Source organism: Haliotis cracherodii, unplaced genomic scaffold (genome assembly GCF_022045235.1).
Source record: "Haliotis cracherodii isolate W230 unplaced genomic scaffold, xgHalCrac1.p SCAF_3, whole genome shotgun sequence".
NCBI lineage: Eukaryota > Metazoa > Mollusca > Gastropoda > Lepetellida > Haliotidae > Haliotis > Haliotis cracherodii.
The window spans coordinates 20,336,445-20,357,884 of record NW_027266286.1 but is presented as its reverse complement, the minus strand read 5'-3'; the positions used below and the strand labels follow the sequence as shown (position 1 = coordinate 20,357,884).

The 21,440-nt window shown below is 38.7% G+C and overlaps 2 protein-coding genes across 3 annotated transcripts in view; one reads left to right on the top strand and one right to left on the bottom strand.

The window, feature by feature from the left end:
- The window catches only part of LOC139474693 (serine/threonine-protein kinase 40-like), a 37,627-nt gene extending 16,205 nt beyond the window's left edge, over positions 1-21,422 (bottom strand). The window contains exons 1-2 of the mRNA XM_071257789.1: positions 21,357-21,422; positions 17,884-18,147 (exon numbers count right to left, since the gene is read on the bottom strand). Coding sequence (XP_071113890.1) covers positions 17,884-18,097 — 214 coding nt within the window. The 5' untranslated portion in view covers positions 18,098-18,147; positions 21,357-21,422. The remainder of the gene's footprint in view (positions 1-17,883; positions 18,148-21,356) is intronic.
- Positions 1,210-14,760, top strand: LOC139475101 (phytanoyl-CoA hydroxylase-interacting protein-like). Of its 2 annotated transcripts, none has more exons than XM_071258345.1 (5): positions 1,210-1,417; positions 8,464-8,749; positions 9,231-9,301; positions 10,151-10,433; positions 11,631-14,760. In XM_071258345.1, the coding sequence occupies exons 1-5, from the start codon at positions 1,406-1,408 to the stop codon at positions 12,287-12,289; spliced, it is 1,311 nt and encodes a 436-aa protein (XP_071114446.1). In that variant the 5' UTR covers positions 1,210-1,405; the 3' UTR covers positions 12,290-14,760. The 2 variants fall into 2 exon arrangements, with proteins under 2 accessions (XP_071114446.1, XP_071114447.1); XM_071258346.1 differs by lacking the exon at positions 1,210-1,417 and adding an exon at positions 6,576-6,783.
- Positions 21,423-21,440: the final 18 nt, after the last annotated feature.

Here is a 21,440-nt window from a genome sequence, read left to right as displayed (position 1 = left end):
TAAATAATGATTAATAAAGGAGTACGCAGGGACCAAGCTTACTTCGAGACATTTGTAAGTTTGACATATCAAAGTTTGACACAACAGTGTTTGACTGTGAATATGTCAACAATATCTTCACAGAGTGCTTATTTAACAAGCCCTGCCCATTCTTTTATCAGCCAATCAGGAAAGAGTAGTCCATTAGTGGGCGTGGCCTAATCATAATTATATATAAAATGCCAATTATCTGAAGCCATGCAAATATGATTTGCCCTGAAGAAAATCCAATTCTGTCTCACTGTTGACATTTTTGCATTAATTGATACGAATCAATAATCAATACTGATCAATAATCAATATTGATCAGCAATCAGTACTAATCAATTATCAATGCTGATCAGCAATCAATACTAATCAATAATCAATACTGATCAGCAATCAATAATCAATACTGATCAATAATCAATACTGATCAGCAATCAGTACTAATCAATAATCAATACTGATCACTTACCATGCTTACAATTTATTTAAAAAATGTTTTTATGCATATCACATACTGCATATCAAATTAAATAGTGACACATGCAAAGTGTCTGAGGTATTGAAAAAAATGACATTTGACATTTTCAAAATGGCTTTCACAGTGACATGACCATGATATCAAAGTAAGCTTAAAATAGAACTTTTCAGGTTTTACTTTTTTCCAAATTTCATTACTGTAGTGTTGGAAAAATCTGTAAATATTTAAAAAAGATTTGCACTGAAGCAGTATCATGTGCCTGTGTTTCAGTTGCTGCTGCAGCCAGATAACACAATCAACCACCTCCATATCAACATACCTTGATCAGCTCTTTCTTAATCAAATGTTACTTTCACTTTCAATTTGCTTTGTGCTGAACTATTTCTAGACTTCTAGGAAATCAACATGCTTACCTGGAAATGACACAATGTCTGCACAGTGTACAATCCTTTATTGATATTACACTGCAGCAATGGATTAAACATTTATCATAATGCATTAGGAGACAGACGGAATAGGAGTCACATTTACTGTGGGCTTAAAGTAGTGCCGAAAAATAATCAAAAGGTAAAAAATAATATTCAAAAAATAATTTTTAATATTTTAGTGGTGGCAATATCAGTCATATGCTTTTTTAAGCACTTTCTGTTTGAGCTGGAGCTATTAATATACATCTAGGAAATGGACATACGTTACGAGGAAAGACAAAAGTAGCTGCTTACTGAATGATCCAATGTTGTTAATACATGACACTTGACTTTGGATTGGGAACTAGACATTAGGCAAAAGGATTTACAACGTATGTCTCCCACTTTTGGGATCTACATCCGATAAACACATACTCCATGTCTATGGCTGCCTAACACTGGTTGTGGGACTTGCTCAGAGTTGAGATTCAGCATGTCGGACAGTGTAAGTACAGTGCTAGTGTTGGAGTGCATGTGTTGGAGTGCTAGTGTTGGAGTGCTAGTGTTGGAGTGCTACTGTTGGAGTTGGAGTGCTAGTGTTGGAGTTCTTGTGTTGGAGTACTAGTGTTGGAGCGCTAGTGTTAGAGCACTAGTGTTGGAGTGCTAGTGTTGGAGCGCTAGTTTTAGAGTGCTAGAGCACTTGATCTCAGATGTGGGACATTTGTTTAACATATTCTATTTTCTATATGCAAGGTATTTCTAAAAATAATTTCATATTTATTTCATTTTAAAAACAATAAAAGAAATATTGTATCTCATATTTTTATGAGCAAGAATACATTTTTTTAAATCAGAATATTCAAGCAAATACCGGAACCCACCAGGGGACCACTTTTAACCTTGAATTATCCTGTCATCAGAGTAGGAGACAATGGTCAATGGGTTTGCGTCCCAGAACCGGACATATTAACACCGCACTTGGTAAAATCGGCATTGGTCTGGACGAATACAAGCAGCCACACACAGACACACATGCATGCACATCACTATAGAATTGCCATGATCTTTGTCAAATCATATTTCACCTCACCTAAAAAACAACAACAATAGTTGCAGTGTAACAGCAGTGTGTGTACTTGCCTAGTGTAGGTGTTTTAGTCTGCATACCTGTGTTTGTTCACAGATTTTACTGATCAAATGCTGGCATCGTCTATACATGAATTCCACTACAGTTAATTCACTACTGCATCCCTACTGTAGGTTAGACATGTATAAAATATCTATGTTGTGAGCTCAGTGACAAGTGACACACCTGGATTTGTTTGTTTGTTTTTTAACACTGTACTCAGCAATATTCCAGCTATATGACGGCAGTCTGTGAAATAATCGAGTCTGGACCAGACAATCCAGTGATTAACATCATGAGCATCGATCAACGCAATTGGGATCGATGACATGTATCAACCAAGTCAGCGAGCCTGACCTACCGATCCTGTTAGTCATCTCTTAAGACAAGCATAGTCACCTTTTACGGCAAGCATGGGTTGCTGAAGACCTATTCTACCCCGGATCTTCACAATTCGACACAGCACATGAACAGGTGCGAATTAGGAGTTAACTGAAGTATCATTTTAAGCAGACATATTCTAAAACAAATGTCTTAAAAAACCTAATAGAGGGGTTTTCTGGGAAAAAATTATATATTGATTACCGAAAGAAAAATTATGAATACCCAAAGTGATTGATAACATGGGAATATATAATCAATGGTTAAAAAATTATCTGAAGCCATGCAAATATGATTTGCCCTGAAGAAAATCCAATTATGTCTCACTGTTGACATTTTTGCATTAATTGATAAGAATCAATAATCAATACTGATCAATAATCAATATTGATCAGCAATCAGTACTATTCAATAATCAATACTGATCAGCAATCAATACTAATCAATAATCAATACTGATCAGCAATCAATAATCAATATGGTCAGCAATCAATACTAATCAATAATCAATACTGATCACTTACCATGCTTACAATTTATTTAAAAAATGTTTTTATGCATATCACATACTGCATATCAAATTAAATAGTGACACATGCAAAGTGTCTGAGGTATTGAAAAAAATGACATTTGACATTTTCAAAATGGCTTTCACGGTGACATGACCATGATATCAAAGTAAGCTTAAAATAGAACTTTTCAGGTTTTACTTTTTTTCCAAATTTCATTACTGTAGTGTTGGAAAAATCTGTAAATATTTAAAAAAAAAGATTTGCACTGAAGCAGTATCATGTGCCTGTTTTACAGTTGCTGCTGCAGCCAGATAACACAATCAACCACCTCCATATCAACATACCTTGATCAGCTCTTTCTTAATCAAATGTTACTTTCACTTTCAATTTGCTTTGTGCTGAACTATTTCTAGACTTCTAGGAAATCAACATGCTTACCTGGAAATGACACAATGTCTGCACAGTGTACAATCCTTTATTGATATTACACTGCAGCAATGGATTAAACATTTATCATAATGCATTAGGAGACAGATGGAATAGGAGTCACATTTACTGTGAGCTTAAAGTAGCGCCGAAAAATAATCAAAAGGTAAAAAATAATATTCAAAAAATAATTTTTAATATTTTAGTGGTGGCAATATCAGTCATATGCTTTTTTAAGCACTTTTCTGATATTTCATATTTACACTTTTCATTACTGTAGTGAAAGCAAACTCCCTAAACCTTTTTCATAAAAAAATTTTTGGGCACCAAATTGGACAGACATTGACAGAACTGAGTGTCTGTTTCAGTAGCCTTTATTGCCAGAACGTTATTACCTCTATGTCAACTGACAATGATAGCTAGAGTAATGCTTTTGAAGCTGATCAATTTTCTACTTTCTGTTTGAGCTGGAGCTATTTATATACATCTAGGAAATGGACATACGTTACGAGGAAAGACAAAAGTAGCTGCTTACTGAATGATCCAATGTTGTTAATACATGACACTTGACTTTGGATTGGGAACTAGACATTAGGCAAAAGGATTTACAACGTATGTCTCCCACTTTTGGGATCTACATCCGATAAACACATACTCCAAGTCAATAGCTGCCTAACACTGGTTGTGGGACTTGCTCAGAGTTGCGATTCAGCATGTCGGACAGTGTAAGTACAGTGCTAGTGTTGGAGTTCTAGTGTTGGAGTGCATGTGTTGGAGTGCTAGTGTTGGAGTGCTACTGTTGGAGTTGGAGTGCTAGTGTTGGAGTTCTTGTGTTGGAGTACTAGTGTTGGAGCACTAGTGTTAGAGCACTAGTGTTGGAGTTCTAGTGTTGGACTGCTAGTGTTGGAGCGCTAGTTTTAGAGTGCTAGAGCACTTGATCTCAGATGTGGGACATTTGTTTAACATATTCTATTTTCTATATGCAAGGTATTTCTAAAAATAATTTCATATTTATTTCATTTTAAAAACAATAATAGAAATATTGTATCTCATATTTTTATGAGCAAGAATACATTTTTTTAAATCAGAATATTCAAGCAAATACCGGAACCCACCAGGGGACCACTTTTAACCTTGAATTATCCTGTCATCAGAGTAGGAGACAATGGTCAATGGGTTTGCGTCCCAGAACCGGACATATTAACACCGCACTTGGTAAAATCGGCATTGGTCTGGACGAATACAAGCAGCCACACACAGACACACATGCATGCACATCACTATAGAATTGCAATGATCTTTGTCAAATCATATTTCACCTCACCTAAAAAACAACAACAATAGTTGCAGTGTAACAGCAGTGTGTGTACTTGCCTAGTGTAGGTGTTTTAGTCTGCATACCTGTGTTTGTTCACAGATTTTACTGATCAAATGCTGGCATCGTCTATACATGAATTCCACTACAGTTAATTCACTACTGCATGCCTACTGTAGGTTAGACATGTATAAAATATCTATGTTGTGAGCTCAGTGACAAGTGACACACCTGGATTTGTTTGTTTGTTTTTTAACGCCGTACTCAGCAATATTCCAGCTATATGACGGCAGTCTGTGAAATAATCGAGTCTGGACCAGACAATCCAGTGATTAACATCATGAGCATCGATCAACGCAATTGGGATCGATGACATGTATCAACCAAGTCAGCGAGCCTGACCTACCGATCCTGTTAGTCATCTCTTAAGACAAGCATAGTCGCCTTTTACGGCAAGCATGGGTTGCTGAAGACCTATTCTACCCCGGATCTTCATAATTCGACACACCACATGAACAGGTGCGAATTAGGAGTTAACTAAAGTATCATTTTAAGCAGACATATTCTAAAACAAATGTCTTAAAAAACCTAATAGAGGGGTTTTCTGGGAAAAAATTATATATTGATTACCGAAAGAAAACTATAAATACCCAAAGTGATTGATAACATGGGAGTATATAATCAATGGTTAAAAAATTATCTGAAGCCATGCAAATATGATTTGCCCTGAAGAAAATCCAATTATGTCTCACTGTTGACATTTTTGCATTAATTGATAAGAATCAATAATCAATACTGATCAATAATCAATATTGATCAGCAATCAGTACTATTCAATAATCAATACTGATCAGCAATCAATACTAATCAATAATCAATACTGATCAGCAATCAATAATCAATACTGATCAATAATCAATACTGATCAGCAATCAATACTAATCAATAATCAATACTGATCACTTACCATGCTTACAATTTATTTAAAAAATGTTTTTATGCATATCACATACTGCATATCAAATTAAATAGTGACACATGCAAAGTGTCTGAGGTATTGAAAAAAATGACATTTGACATTTTCAAAATGGCTTTCACAGTGACATGACCATGATATCAAAGTAAGCTTAAAATAGAACTTTTCAGGTTTTACTTTTTTTCCAAATTTCATTACTGTAGGGTTGGAAAAATCTGTAAATATTTAAAAAAAAAGATTTGCACTGAAGCAGTATCATGTGCCTGTTTTACAGTTGCTGCTGCAGCCAGATAACACAATCAACAACCTCCATATCAACATACCTTGATCATGTTGATCAGCTCTTTCTTAATCAAATGTTACTTTCACTTTCAATTTGCTTTGTGCTGAACTATTTCTAGACTTCTAGGAAATCAACATGCTTACCTGGAAATGACACAATGTCTGCACAGTGTACAATCCTTTATTGATATTACACTGCAGCAATGGATTAAACATTTATCATAATGCATTAGGAGACAGATGGAATAGGAGTCACATTTACTGTGAGCTTAAAGTAGCGCCGAAAAATAATCAAAAGGTAAAAAATAATATTCAAAAAATAACTTTTTAATATTTTAGTGGTGGCAATATCAGTCATATGCTTTTTTTAAAGCACTTTTCTGATTTTTCATATTTACACTTTTCATTACTGTAGTGTAAGCAAACTCCCTAAACCTTTTTCATAAAATTTTTTTGGGCACCAAATTGGACAGACATTGACAGAACTGAGAGTCTGTTTCAGTAGCCTTTATTGCCAGATAGTTATTACCTCTATGTCAACTGACATTAATAGCTAGAGTGACGCTTTTGAAGCTGATCAATTTTCTACTTTCTGTTTAAGCTGGAGCTATTAATAAACATCTAGGAAATCAACATACGTTACGAGGAAAGACAAAAATATCTGCTAACCCAATAATCCAACATTGTTAACACATGACACTTGGATTGGGAACTGGACATTAGGCAATAGGATTTACAACGTATGCCTCCCACTTTTGGGATCTACATCCGATAAACACATACTCCAAGTCAATAGCTGCCTAACACTGGTTGTGGGACTTGCTCAGAGTTGCGATTCAGCATGTCGGACAGTGTAAGTACAGTGCTAGTGTTGGAGTTCTAGTGTTGGAGTTCTAGTGTTGGAGTGCTAGTGTTGGAGTGTTAGTGTTGGAGTGTTGGAGTGCTTGTGTTGGAGTGCTAGTGTTGGAGTGTTGGAGTGCTAGTGTTGGAGTGCTAGTGTTGGAGTGCTAGTGTTGAAGTGCTAGTGTAGGAGTGTTGGAGTGCTTGTGTTGGAGTGCTAGTGTTGGAGTGCTTGTGTTGGAGTGCTTGTGTTGGAGTGCTAGTGTTGGAGTGCTAGTGTTGGAGTGCTAGTGTTGGAGCGTTGGAGTGCTTGTGTTGGAGTGCTAGTGTTGGAGTGTTGGAGTGCTAGTGTTGGAGTGCTAGTGTAGGAGTGTTGGAGTGCTAGTGTTGGAGTGCTAGTGTTGGAGTGCTAGTGCATATTTCACCTCACCTAAAAAACAACAACAATAGTTGCAGTGTAACAGCAGTGTGTGTACTTGCCTAGTGTAGGTGTTTTAGTCTGCATACCTGTGTTTGTTCACAGATTTTACTGATCAAATGCTGGCATCGTCTATACATGAATTCCACTACAGTTAATTCACTACTGCATCCCTACTGTAGGTTAGACATGTATAAAATATCTCTGTTGTGAGCTCAGTGACAATTGACATACCTGGAATTGTTTGTTTGGTTTTTTAACGCCGTACTCAGCAATATTCCAGCTATATGACGGCAGTCTGTGAAATAATCGAGTCTGGACCAGACAATCCAGTGATTAACATCATGAGCATCGATCAACGCAATTGGGATCGATGACATGTATCAACCAAGTCAGCGAGCCTGACCTACCGATCCTGTTAGTCACCTCTTAAGACAAGCATAGTCGCCTTTTATGGCAAGCATGGGTTGCTGAAGACCTATTCTACCCCGGATCTTCACAATTCGACACAGCACATGAACAGGTCGAATAAGGAGTTAACTGAAGTATCATTTTAAGCAGACATATTCTTAAACAAATGTCTTAAAAAACCTAATAGAGGGGTTTCCTGGGAAAATATTATATACTGATTACCGAAAGAAAAATTATGAATACCCAAAGTGATTCATAACATGGGAATATATAATCAATGGTTAAAAAATTATCTGAAGCCATGCAAATATGATTTGCCCTGAAGAAAATCCAATTATGTCTCACTGTTGACATTTTTGCATTAATTGATTAGAATCAATAATCAATACTGATCAATAATCAATATTGATTAGCAATCAGTACTAATCAATTATCAATGCTGATCTATAATCAATACTGATCAGCAATCAGTACTAATCAATAATCAATACTGATCAGCAATCATTACTAATCAATAATCAATATTGATCAGCAATCAATACTAATCAATAATCAATACTGATCAGCAATCAATACTAATCAATAATCAATACTGATCAATATCAATAGTGATCAGCAATCAATACTAATCAATAATCAATACTGATCAATAATCAATACCGATCAGCAATCAATACTGATCAATAACAATCAGCAGTCAATACTAATCAATACTGATCAGCAATCGATACTAATCAATAATCAAAACTGATCAATTATCAGTACATGCACAGGGGGCAAGACTGCAAGTGGCAAGTATACCAAGCAGTAGTGTATGTCAGTAGTGTCAGGCTGACCTGTCAACTGTTTTGATTTCTCTTTCAGGGTAAATCTTTCACGTTTTCCTTGACGACTGAAACACGTACTGTGAAACTGACAGTGTCCTGGAGCGAGGACCAAGTTTCACATCTTATTGTGTTCATTGTCAATCCATTCTCTACACTTCATGGCGTGTACCTTGTTGAAGATCTGGCTACAAGAGAACTGACACTTGATCAAATAGATGACGAGAGACCTCATGTGTTGGTGTATGGGCTGACAGTGCCAGATGTCCGACAAACTCTTCGCATGTTTCAAGTTGTGAACTCTGGCAGAGTTTCCTCATGCACAGGTTGATATATTTCTGTCCCTCCTAACCATGTCCATACTAAAACCCACTTCAGGGGTCCATTCCACAAAGCATTTGTTGGTTTGTTGTTTAACGCCGCCCTCAACAATATTCCAGCTATATGATGGCGGTCTGTAAATAATCGAGTCTGGACCAGACAATCCAATGATTGACATCATGAGCATCGATCCACGCAATTGGGATGCGATAACATGCATCAACTACCATGACTACCCGATCCCGTTAGTCGCCTCTTACGACAAGCACAAAGCTATTGTAGCTCAAAGGTGAACGTAACTCCCATACTGTAACATAGACTTACGACTGTCATTGCACTACGATCGCTTTGTGGAACGGGACCCAGTCTAAAATTGCAAGTGCCTCCTGAAACTACTTGCAAAACTAAATATCAAATTGAATATAATACATGTACATGTAAGATGCATGGAAACCAGAATCTGTATAAAAAAAGTTTTTCTTATAGGAACAGAAGTATCACTCAGTCTCAGCAAAACAAAAATCCCGCTTGAAAGTGTGATGTTCTTCCAAAAACTGGTAAGCAGGTTCTCTTAGCTCCGAAGGAGGCAATTTCTGTTGCCATGGTTACAGTAAGAGAGTGAATAATGTTTTTCACTACAGTCTACAAACTTCCAGCTAGATCATTGGGGCCTGTAAGTAAAATATACAGTCTGTCTGCAGATTGTATTTATACTGTGGGACCGCCTCCGTGGTCTAGTGGTAGAGCGTCCGCCCGGAGAGCGGAAGGTCCGGGGTTTGATCCACCACCGCGTGATACCAAAACATGTTAAAAGATGGTACTTGTTGTTACCCTGTCTGGCGTTCGGCATTAAGGGGCTTAAACAAGGACTGGTCTGCTCGGAGTCAGTATACTGTGTCTGAGTAGGGTATTCATGTTAAACTGTGGCATGGTATCTCAGTGGGCCAGCACTATAAATCGGCATCAGTCCGGACTAGTACAAGCAGCCGCAGCCACACACACACGCACATGCACGCCGCTATATAAGTGCAATAATCTTGGACGCGACGTTAAACCCCATTTCACCTCACCTATTTATACTGTGGCACCAAATCTGCAGCAACTGTGATTAAAATTTCTAAAATTGGATTTACAAAATTACCAATTTACTCTTAATATAAGCAAAACTAATGTTTATGGCTTGTAGAGGTGACTTGTATTTCACTGATAACAGGACCAGTTTACTAGAGGAGGCTTGAATGCTTAGTTTCACATTACTGTATCGGTATATTGAATGCAATAATAAAATACATAACTTAAAAAACTCGAAAAGGCACTCATTTTGGAATGCTAGATAAATGTTTGTATCTTCATCAGATAACAAATCTTCATATAGTATGTAATTAAGTCTTATTCATCTTCAACAGGATGATCTTGAAGTTTCTTCACGATACACACCACCAGCAGACTACAAGTTGCTGCCTGACCGCAGCCTCCCCAATGCCTGTACCACCCTGATATACCTGTGCCGGGAGGACACCCAGTACCTGCTTGAGACCCCCATGCCTGCCTCTGGGGTGAAGGTCCCGTTCCCACTACCCCCCCGGCAAACCTATTGTGGAGTTCTCCTGCAGATGACACGGACGGATCACGATGGACACAAACAGTATCATTATCAGCAAAAGTCTAAAAGTTTCACCCTGAACTCAGGTATTGAATCAACATTATAGTGAGTGAGTATGGTTTTTACGCCGCTTTTAGCAATATTCCAGCAATATCACGGCGGGGGACACCAGAAATAGGCTTCACACATTGTACCCATGTCGGAAATCGAACCCGGGTCTTCGGCATGACGAGCGAACGCTTTAACCACTAGGCTACCCGACCACCCCTCAACATTATAGGCATCAATGGATTACCTTATCTAATCAGAAAAATCTCTTTCATAGCCCATCCAGATGCTCTTGATTCATAATGAATTATGCATTTCGCAATTATCTAATGTTATATGCCCCTTCAACAAATTGCATTTTTTTTTTTTAAATATAAAACATCATTGCCAGAGGATAACCAGTCTTGATTAACAGTCTTTTTGTAAGCCTCTTGCTCTTAGCATGCAAAATATTTATTGTGTCCTCTATTGCACCGACATCCACCCATGACTTAGACTAAAATCTAGTCTCTGAAATGAACATATCGTACATAAAAACAGTTGTTCAGTTATCTTAACAAAAATATAATAAAAAGGAGCCCAGTAACTCTCTTCATTTTCATACTGCAGTGATCTAGACTTGCCAAACATTATAGACTTGCATGGGCTGTATTTGATATATATTTGTATCAGGGTCTGTAAGACAGACTACCCATGACTCTAAATAGCTAGTTAAATGAATGGTCCCTACTTGACAAATCCCTATCCTTCAATGTCAAGTCCCTAATTTACTAGTCCAGAAAGACAGTTCCTAATTTACTAGTCCAGAAGTGAGTGAGGGAGTTGGGTTTAACGCCGCTTTTAACAGTATTCCAGTCATATCACGGTGTGTCAGCTTAATGTGGGAGGAAAGCCCGAAGTGATGCAGGTCTCAGACGTTTACCACTTCGGTGAAACCCACGAGCACTGGTATGGTGCTGACAAACCTAGAAACATAATCGGGGTGAACCGGGATTCAAACCCACAATCATAGGTTTCTGGTATGTCCACGGGACGCAACTCTGCACAGCAAATCGCTGCGCCTTAGACGACTGGGCCACCCGTGCCCCCTACTAGTCCAGAAAGACAGTTCCTAATTTACTGGTTCCTGAATGAGGTATGAAAAGGTAGATGGCAACACTGTAACAGACACATTTTTAAGGACATGTGAAAAAGAAGAATAATTTCTAACCCTGAATAAAATTTATGTTTAACAGTGATGAGTAAGGATGACTTGGAGAGACTGAAGGAAAAGGCCGAGTTATTCATATCAGTTCCATCTACACATGAGGTGAAGGTCATGTTCCGAAACAAGCCACGAGACAAAATGGACGACATCATGGAAAACAAGAATGGATTGATGGAGAAATACATTAAAGACCGCAATGGAGACCCACACTCCCCAATCAACAACAACATTGATGGCCTCTTTTTCAGTATCTCCCTCGACAGAATGACTGGAAGAATTCCCACTTCCTCTTATTACGGCAACCGGAGACTGGATGTTCCTGTTGAAGCGCTCTTCACGGCAAACACAAATATATATTTCACGGATTTCTACTGCACCTACAAAGCTCATTACGTGACAGTTGTCATGACAATAAAAGAATCGGACACAGACAGATTCTGCGAGGCAACCCTGCTTCAGCTCGACCCCTACGACAACCCGTTCCTGTACCGAGAGGGAGGGACGGTACACACGACTCGGACCCTCCACGTGGAGGTGCTGTACACGGAGGATGTGGACATCACAGCGCTGCAGGATCAGTACGGGCCAGACAGAGTGTGCTTCACCTACACACGGGCTCTTGGGAGTGGACAGAGTACCAAACATGGCCTGCCTAAGAACAGACGATGTGCCATTTGTAACTTGTGAGCATTGTCACAAAGGGCGATGCTGCCAGACAAACTACACAAATATCTTGCTAGTGGTGATACTACCGCAGTTAAACTTCATGTGATACAGTCTTGGTAGTATTGCCACAGTTGATCAACTATTGTGATAGTATTGCCATGGTTACATGGCGATTGATATAACATTGTGACAGTATTGCCATTGTTACACCATGATTGATATAACATTGTGACAGTATTGCCATAGTTACACCCCGATTGATATAACATTGTGACAGTATTGCCATGGTAACACCATGATTGATATAACATTGTGACAGTATTGCCATTGATACACCACGATTGATATAAAATTGTGACAGCATTGCCAAGGTAACACCATTATTGATATAACATTGTAACAGTATTGCCATGGTTACACCATGATTGATATAACATTGTGACAGTATTGCCATGGTTACACCACAATTGCCATAACATTGTGACAGTATTGCCATGGTTACACCACAATTGCCATAACATTGTGACAGTATTGCCATGGTTACACCCCAATTGATATAACATTGTGACAGTGTTGCCATGGTTACACCCCAATTTGATATAACATTGTGACAGTATTGCCATGGTGTGTGATGATTCACATTTGAGCCTTGCTATTCTGATCAATATGTTAACATATGATAGAGTGTACAGCTGATTGCTATTACCAGCTTATTTTTAAAACAAATACACACGGTAATCTTAGTCTCTGGCACAACAGGAAATACGACAAAATTGTAGATCATCATGTTTAGCAGGTCTAGTGATGTTTTATCGCTCATTTCACGTTTCATTCACCACCCTTGCCGAACTTAGCTGGAATTCCTGGGCTCGATCGTCGCGCCACAAGTGGCTATTACCAATTATGTCCCTTCTAAACCTGTCCTATGGAGCAATCAGATTCCACTTCTCGTATCACTTGTGTTTGCTTCACACAAAATGGTGGTGCCCAGTCAGGAGGATCTGATCGATAATCAAGATCTATATTGTGATAAAACGGGTCTTACATCGCGAATTGCATCAAATCATGTGAGCACCTTGATTTACAACATGAAAAGATTTGGAAAATATCTGCTGACAACGAGTTGGCGGTGCACATGCTTTGCAAATCCTGCAATCAGCCGAAATCTGCACGACAGTTTATGAACTGGATTTTGATTTCAGTGCGCGATTTTGATTGGGCTATGCATAGACTCGTTAGTCCAGCCAAAATGTAACTCCATAATACCAGCCTAGTTTGGCAAGGGTGGAAACTGGACTTTCAAAGTCAGTTAACTCTCTTGCCTCGGGAAGATGGCTAGAGCCCTGTTCAAGGTCAACATGGCCATACCTCCTATAATACAGGTATTAAATATTGTGAATACAATAACATATCAAAATCTGTACTAGATTTGATGTCAGTTGTTGTGTCAGTCTTCATTATGATTACATTCCAGGGTGCACTCCTCGTGCTCACATATCCATCACATCATGTTGTATACTGTATTCAACGTAATAAGCGTCCCGCTCTAATAAGCGCCCACGACAATATTTTTGCTAATATATTGGCTAGTGAACAATCCCAATTAGCACCCCTTCGGATTGATTAATGTACACAAGACTTATTTATTTACGTATAATACACACTCGTGCGTAATATGTACCTTCAATTATGGGCAATTAAATTCTGGAAAAATATATCAGTCGTACATAAACATTTCAGGCTGTCATCATAAACCACAAAATTTATATTTCAACTGTGTTTTTTTCACAAAAATAATATTCTAATGAGACCCTCTATTTATAATTTTGAGAGCGCCCTTGGCGCTTATTACGTCGAATACGGTATTCATCTACAGTAAACCCTGTTGACTTGACGCCCTGGGGACAATCACTGCTCATCATGTGACAGGCCTCTGTCTACCAAAACGGCAGTGGCAGACTTCTCGTAGGCTGTGATTGGATGACTCTTAACATGGCCTTCATTGGTCGTCAGTATCACAAGAATTTGGGGAACCCTCAAACCTGCCAGTTGACATGAAATGTCGTAAAGACTGTTAGGTTCCTAGTGCATGCTTTACACATAGTTTAACCCTTACTGAGCTGTTACATCACTCTGTCTGTTTCCACCTGTACCCGGGGCGGTCGGGTAGTCTAGTGGTTAAAGCGTTCGCTCGTCACGCCGAAGACCTGGGTTTGATTCCCGACATGGGTACAATGTGTGAAGCCTATTTCTGGTGTCCCCTGCCGTGAAATTGCTTGAATATTGCTAAAAGCGGCGTAAAAAACTCACTCACTCACTCTACCTGTATCCTAAATTCATTTGAACATAACATCCACCCACTTTTGAGATAATAGATTTTATTTACATTTCCCCCTATATATTTTTACTTATATGTATCCACTTCTAAAATAACTTTTTATTTATTTGTTAGAAAATATCAGCTGTATATATGAAGTGTACTATAATGAATTCTGTACAATATTGATATTATTATATTAAGATGTATATACATGTATTCACTATTTCTACTTATTTCTACTTATTAAGTTATTGCTTTATTTGAGTTACGCCTTGTCCATTTCCCTAATTTTATATAAAACTGATACTGGTTGAAATAAATGTTAATCAACCTCTCTCTTTTGATATTTTATTATTTCACAGTTGTCACAACATCTGTCGGGAGCACAGGTGCCCAAGTCGTCTAAGGCGCCGCGATTCGCTGTGCAGAGTTGCGTCCCTTGGGCACGCCAGAAACCTATGATTGTGGGTTCGAATCCCGGTTCGCCCCGATTATGTTTCTAGGTTTGTCAGCACCATACCTGTGCTCGTGGGTTTCACCGAAGTGGTAAACGTCTGAGACCTGCATTAGTTCGGGCTTTCCTCCCCCATTAAGCTGACACACTGCGATATAACTGGAATACTGTTAAAAGCGGCGTTAAACCCAACTCACTCACTAACTCAAAACATCTGTCAATACTGGTCTTAACTTGGGTCTCTCAATACAGAACCAAGTTTATCTGCCGACCCAAATTCATGATGTCACTTTATCACCCAGTAAAATATGACAAACCCAGACTTCTAGTCTGTCATACGGACCCTGAAACATATATATATCCAATAGAGCCCATGGACGTCTATAATGTTTGGCAAGTCTAGATTTCTGTAGTTTCAGAAATGGAGAAAGTCTCTGGGCTCTTTTTTTATCATTTTTCATAACTATAATTTAACAAAGGTTTTTTCTGTGAAATATGTCAGATGTTAGTCTAAATCCGGACTGAAATTGTTGGACAAAGGATTGCTTCATCATGTTATTGATACTCCAAAGTTGACCATTTTTACACATTTCACTCACACATCAATAAAGCAGCTGTTCTCAAAAAGCTGCTGTATACCGTGGTGTATTACAGAAATAAGATCATGGAATTTTGTGTGACAACAATTAACACCTCACTGTCTTCTCCAGTTTCCTGCTATAATTTTCATCGAAGTGATGTCAAGCTGAAATGAAAGGGACATTAGCAAGGGACAGAACTCCTGCTATGATAACCTCCAGGTATATATTCCAGATGCTACTGAAGTGAGTGAGTATGGTTTTACGCAGCTTTTAGCAATATTCCAGCAATATCACGGAGGGGGACACCAGAAATGGGCTTCACACATTGTACCCATGTCGAGAATCGAACCCAGGTCTTCGGCGTGACGAGCGAACGCTTTAACCACTAGGCTACCCGACCGCCCCAGATGCTACTGAAAACACATCAAGACTTACTGTATTATACAGTTTGATTGAACACTTTTAACGGTAACTTTATTTTTAAATGCAAGACACATGTAAAAACATGTAAAAACATGTAAAAACAAAAATCATCCCTGAGGAATTCTTTGACCAAAGTCATACACGCATTCTGATTGGTTTGTCGCATTTTATCACATCACGTTCATCAATAGGGGGACGAGTCTTCTTGCAGGTTACGGAAAGGGGCAAGTGGTGACGAATGACAGCTGCACTGAGTCTACTGATGATTCGGATGTGTTCACAGATAAAGCGCCTGTTTTAGAAGATCAAACATACCTAAAAACTTTCATATGCCTAACTGTAATAATTGAAATAACATCGATATGACACTGAGTAAAAATGCATGCTATATAAGTCTTTTCTTCCACAATAATACCACCAAAATGGCAAATGCACAAATGAGAGTGTGATAGGCGGAGAGAAACTGTACTATGGCGGGTATAGATTTTAGGTGTAACTTAAAATGCGGAACTCAGAACTTCTTGACCGGGATTGAACATTTTAAACAGTTGTGAACTTTAATGCATAAATATGGTAATGGAATTGATGAGCGGTACTCCTTTGTTCTCGTTTTATTTGCCTGGTACCGGGAGTGCCAAATCCTGTGTCGATGAACCCAATCTCATTAAAATTATATCTTAGTTTTCGCTACTGCCAAACAAAGATCTGAGGACGTCCCATTATGAGTCACGTCAGAACGACCTTTTGCAAACTTTGACTGACCAATGAAATAACTGACAAGAAATTGACATTAGCCCATCAGAAAGCAGCTTTTGGGAGCTTTACGACACTAGTTTCAAACTGGCGACTACGCTTCGAAACATATTTTGACGTATTCTCGATAACAAATTTTAAAACTGATCAAAAGAACATTCTGAAATGGCTTATAGATGGCCTAGATTGTATGGATAGAATCATAAAACCCCTAACTGTCGTTTGGAATACCCTCTGTTAAATATTTCGAGGTTGCATGATTAGAAAACACATTCCGACAGTCACTTTCATGTATAGTAAGTGACACGATTCATGTTTTATTTAAGGCAAGTGTCCATTAGACCAGCATATTTGTCAAACCCTGCTGGAAACATGTCAATATTAATCCTACCTCCACAAATGTCATGCATAATCTGACACATTGCATATTTGTAGCACAGATCAGTTTGGGAAAATCTGAGCGTCCATCCTTTTATCATGTTTATGTCATACATTCATTCAACAATTTGACTGAGAAAGATTTTTATTCTTCTGCTTTTTTAACAGATATCTGGCCTAAACATTTAGGACATTAGGTTCAATTTCTGATAAAAGAAATTGGATTTCTTCAAAATGTTAAGTAGGTAGGTAGAGTGAGTGAGAGTGTGAGTATGGTTTTACGCCGCTTTTAGCAATATTCCAGCAATATCACGGCGGGGGACACCAGAAATGGGCTTCACACATTGTACCCATGTCGGGAATCGAACCCGGGTCTTTGGTGTGACAAGCAAACGCTTTAACTTTCAGGCTACCCGACCGCCCCCTTAAGTAGGTAGAAAAAACACATAAAAATAGTGGCAGCAGGAGTTTTTACATACACTTTCAAGAGGCTTTAATTTAACATGTTTAATAATAAATGTAAATACCCGGCAATTTATTTACAATGATTGAGTCAGTAAATAAGGTGTTATTTTAACATTTTACTTATTTCTTGTCAGCAGAATATAAAAACACACTTTTCAATTATAATTTTCTTCTCACATTTAAAAGTTTAAAAAAATGTTTGGCCTCAGCCAGCATGGTAAGAATCTCATCAGCAACCGACCTAGCATGTAGGGTCCTGCTGTCTTGGTGCCTGGCTTGACAAAGCTGGAAGCACCCTTCCCCAGATCTGGACCCCTGCTGGCGCCATGCCCGCTGGGAGGATGACGGAACGATTGTCTAGTGACAGATGAACCAGTGCGGGGGATCTTCGGGGCGGGGCCACAACTTCCTGGTGAGGTGGCATCACTGGAGGAAGGACTTGGCCCTCTCTTCATTGCGTCAGTGGCTGGCAACCATTTAGTCGGGTTGGATGTCTAGCAGTCATCTGGGTAGAATATAACAATGGTTTATAGAGACAGTGTCATAATCTAAGTACCGTATTCGAAGCAATAAGCGCCCGGGGCGCTCTCAAAATTAGAAAGAGGGGGCTCTTATCAGAATATAATTTTGATGAAACAAAAACAGAGTTGAAAAATTTTAAATTTCGTAGTTTATGCTGACAGCCTGAAATGATACAAAAGAAAAGTATGTGCTTATCATACATGACAGATATATTTTCCTGAATTTAATTGCCCATAATTAAGGGTGCATATAACACACGAGTGCGTATTATACACAAATAAATAAGTCTTGTGTACATTGATCAATCGGAAGGGGTGTAATTGGGATTGTTTACTGGCTAATATATTAGCAAATATAGACGTGGGCGCTTATTAGAGCGGGGCGCTTATTACGTCGAATACGGTATGTTTGGAATAAAACATGAATAATAATTTGATAATACCAAGTTTCTTGGTTGAAATAATGATGACTTCTAAATCTATGTTGTAAAAGATGTATAACTTCCTTATTCTAATATTATACTGTAAAGAACAAGTTCCCTTTGAAGAACTTGTGCTGTAGCCATGGTGACCATTACAAGTAATCAATGTCATTTATGAGTGTCTGGTGTTATCAGTAGCACCGCATGGAGGATCAAACTCAGTTGACCAGCGAGACTGATCCTGTCAGTTGCCTCTGTCGACATGAGTAAATCTAATAAGCCTCATTTAGGGGATAGTTTGTTTGTTGTTTAACGCTGCACTCAGCAATATTCGAGCTATATGACGGCGGTCTGTAAATAATTTAGTTTGGACCAGACAATCCAGTGATTGACATCATGAGCATCGATTCACACAATTGGGATACGATGGCATGCATCAACAAAGTCAGCGAGTCTGACCACCTGATCCTGTTAGTTGCCTCTTCTGACAAGCATAGTCGCCTTTTACGGCAAGCATGGGTTGCTGGAGGAGGTTGCAGAAATGCAGAAATATGCAGTAAAATAAAATCCAAGCGTATCAAATACGCAACGAACATTACAGATACGCTGCAAAAATAAAACTTGTGCATATCATCAAAATATTGTGAAGTAACCCTGCGTATTCGATTAGCAAATCAGCAACTTATTTTGAAATTATAAACGGGCATTCCGTCAACCTTGCCAAACTCCACGATGACAGTTACTTCATGATCATTTGCCATCACACTTTCTAGTGGAAGTATCGTGGTATTTTTTAGGCCTGTAAAACTCTCGAACCCACACGACACCAGTTTGCAGTGACTAGATGAATAGTGTTTTCAAATATTTAACTTAAATACCCTCATGTGTAAAAACTAGAGGGTAACAGAAATTTGAATACCCAGATAGAATTACTCATACCCAATGATTTTAAAATGCATGGGTAAAATACCCACAACACCAAAAGCTTATCTGGAGCTCTGCGTTTGTCAACAGATCAAAGAGATTCTTGAATATCACAAAAATTAACCAAAGACCTGTAAAGGGGTGTTAGATTAGCAAGGGGTTCCCAACCCTAAGGATTGTGAAGGGATGTATGCTTGTAAACTGTAGTTAGTACCTAATAGGGCTGGGACGGGTAACTCGGGTACCCGGGTCGGGTGGGTACTGAGTAGGACCCGGGTACCCACAGAACTACCTGGACCAGTGGTGAGTCATGTGATATATTGTTTAATGACAAATATTATCTAAACTCTATGGTTAAACTACAAGTCACTAATGTTCCCATTTCTTTCTGACTATGCACCCATTCCTTCTGACTTTTATATGTTTGAATACAAAGATAAAACTTCATACAGTAGACTTCAGTGTATACATGACCAGATCGTTTTATATGTGTATCTAAATACATTTTGCTTGGGCAAACATTTCCCAATCGGACAGTTTGTACCTATCTCTTGAGATCTACAGAGTGTACCCGGGTAGGGTCAAGTAATAGGGGCATAGGTACCCGGGTAGTAAATTTGGACTCGTCACAGCCTTAATACCTAACCCTAATTATTGTAAAGGGGTACTTCATTGGGGGTTATAGCTAAAACGTCACCTCAGCAAAACATCACTGAGCGAAAAATGTACCTCGCCTAAAGCGAAAACAGCTTATATTGCATGGCGAAAAAGGCATGAAATTAAACTCACATGGTCACTTGCAAACACAAATAATTGTGAAATGTTAATCGCCTTAAAACAGGTATACTATATATTTAATATTTATTTTAGTAAGTAGGAAATAATTAGTAATTTTATAGATATTTCAAATATATCTCCCCTTCCATAAAAAAAGTGTAATATAGCATATATCCAACTAATTATATCGTTATTAAAAATAAATGTGTAGTTTTTTGCCTGACAATTAGTAGCCGTTTTAGCCAAATGAGGTGCCATTGTAGCCCAAGAAATCAGTGATGTTTTGCTGAGGTGCCGTTTTAGCCTGCAAGTCTTCATTTGAAAGGTGACTGCCTCCGTGGTCTAATGGCAGATGGTCCGGGGTTCGATTCCCGACCGCGTCAAACCAAAAGGGGCATTAAGGGGATATAACGAGTGGTCGGCTGGGAGTCAGTATACTGTGTCTGAGTGGGGTATTCATGTTAAACTGCGGCATGGTATCTCAGTGAGGTAGCACTATAAATCGGCATCAGTCTGGACTAGTACAAGCAGCCAAACACACACACACACACACACACACACACACACGTGCATGCATCGAGATGGGGTAACCTACCTTCACCATTACACATCTAACAGATACAATCAAAGAGGCACATGTGATCTGAGAAGCAAGAGCCACGGTCAGCAGCCTGAGACAATGTTTATATATAAGTCGAGCCTGGTAAACTGCATTGAATAACTAGTACAACTACAGGAAACAGTGTGAGAAAAGATTTCTGCCCAATATAACAGTTATATAGGAATGCATTGCAGCTCAATCCTTTTAATTATATATATGTTTGAGAGGGATACGGACAGGAAGCATTATCACAATGGGTGTTAACATGGCCTACTAGAAAGTACTGTTCTACAACAGCACACGTATGTACAGGATGGTGATCGAAAACTGAACCAATAACACAACAAGCTGCATATTCGGTCGTAAAGTCAAGATACTCAAATTCACGGAACATAACATATGCAGGTTCAGTTCTTATCCATACTGAAAATGAACAGTTAAAAGAAAATCCTCATAGAATATGTCTCACTGTTAAAGATCTCGAGAAGTATTCATGTTTACATCCATGACAGGTGCCCCCTTTTCTACCGGAAGCGGAAGTGTCCTGCGCCGA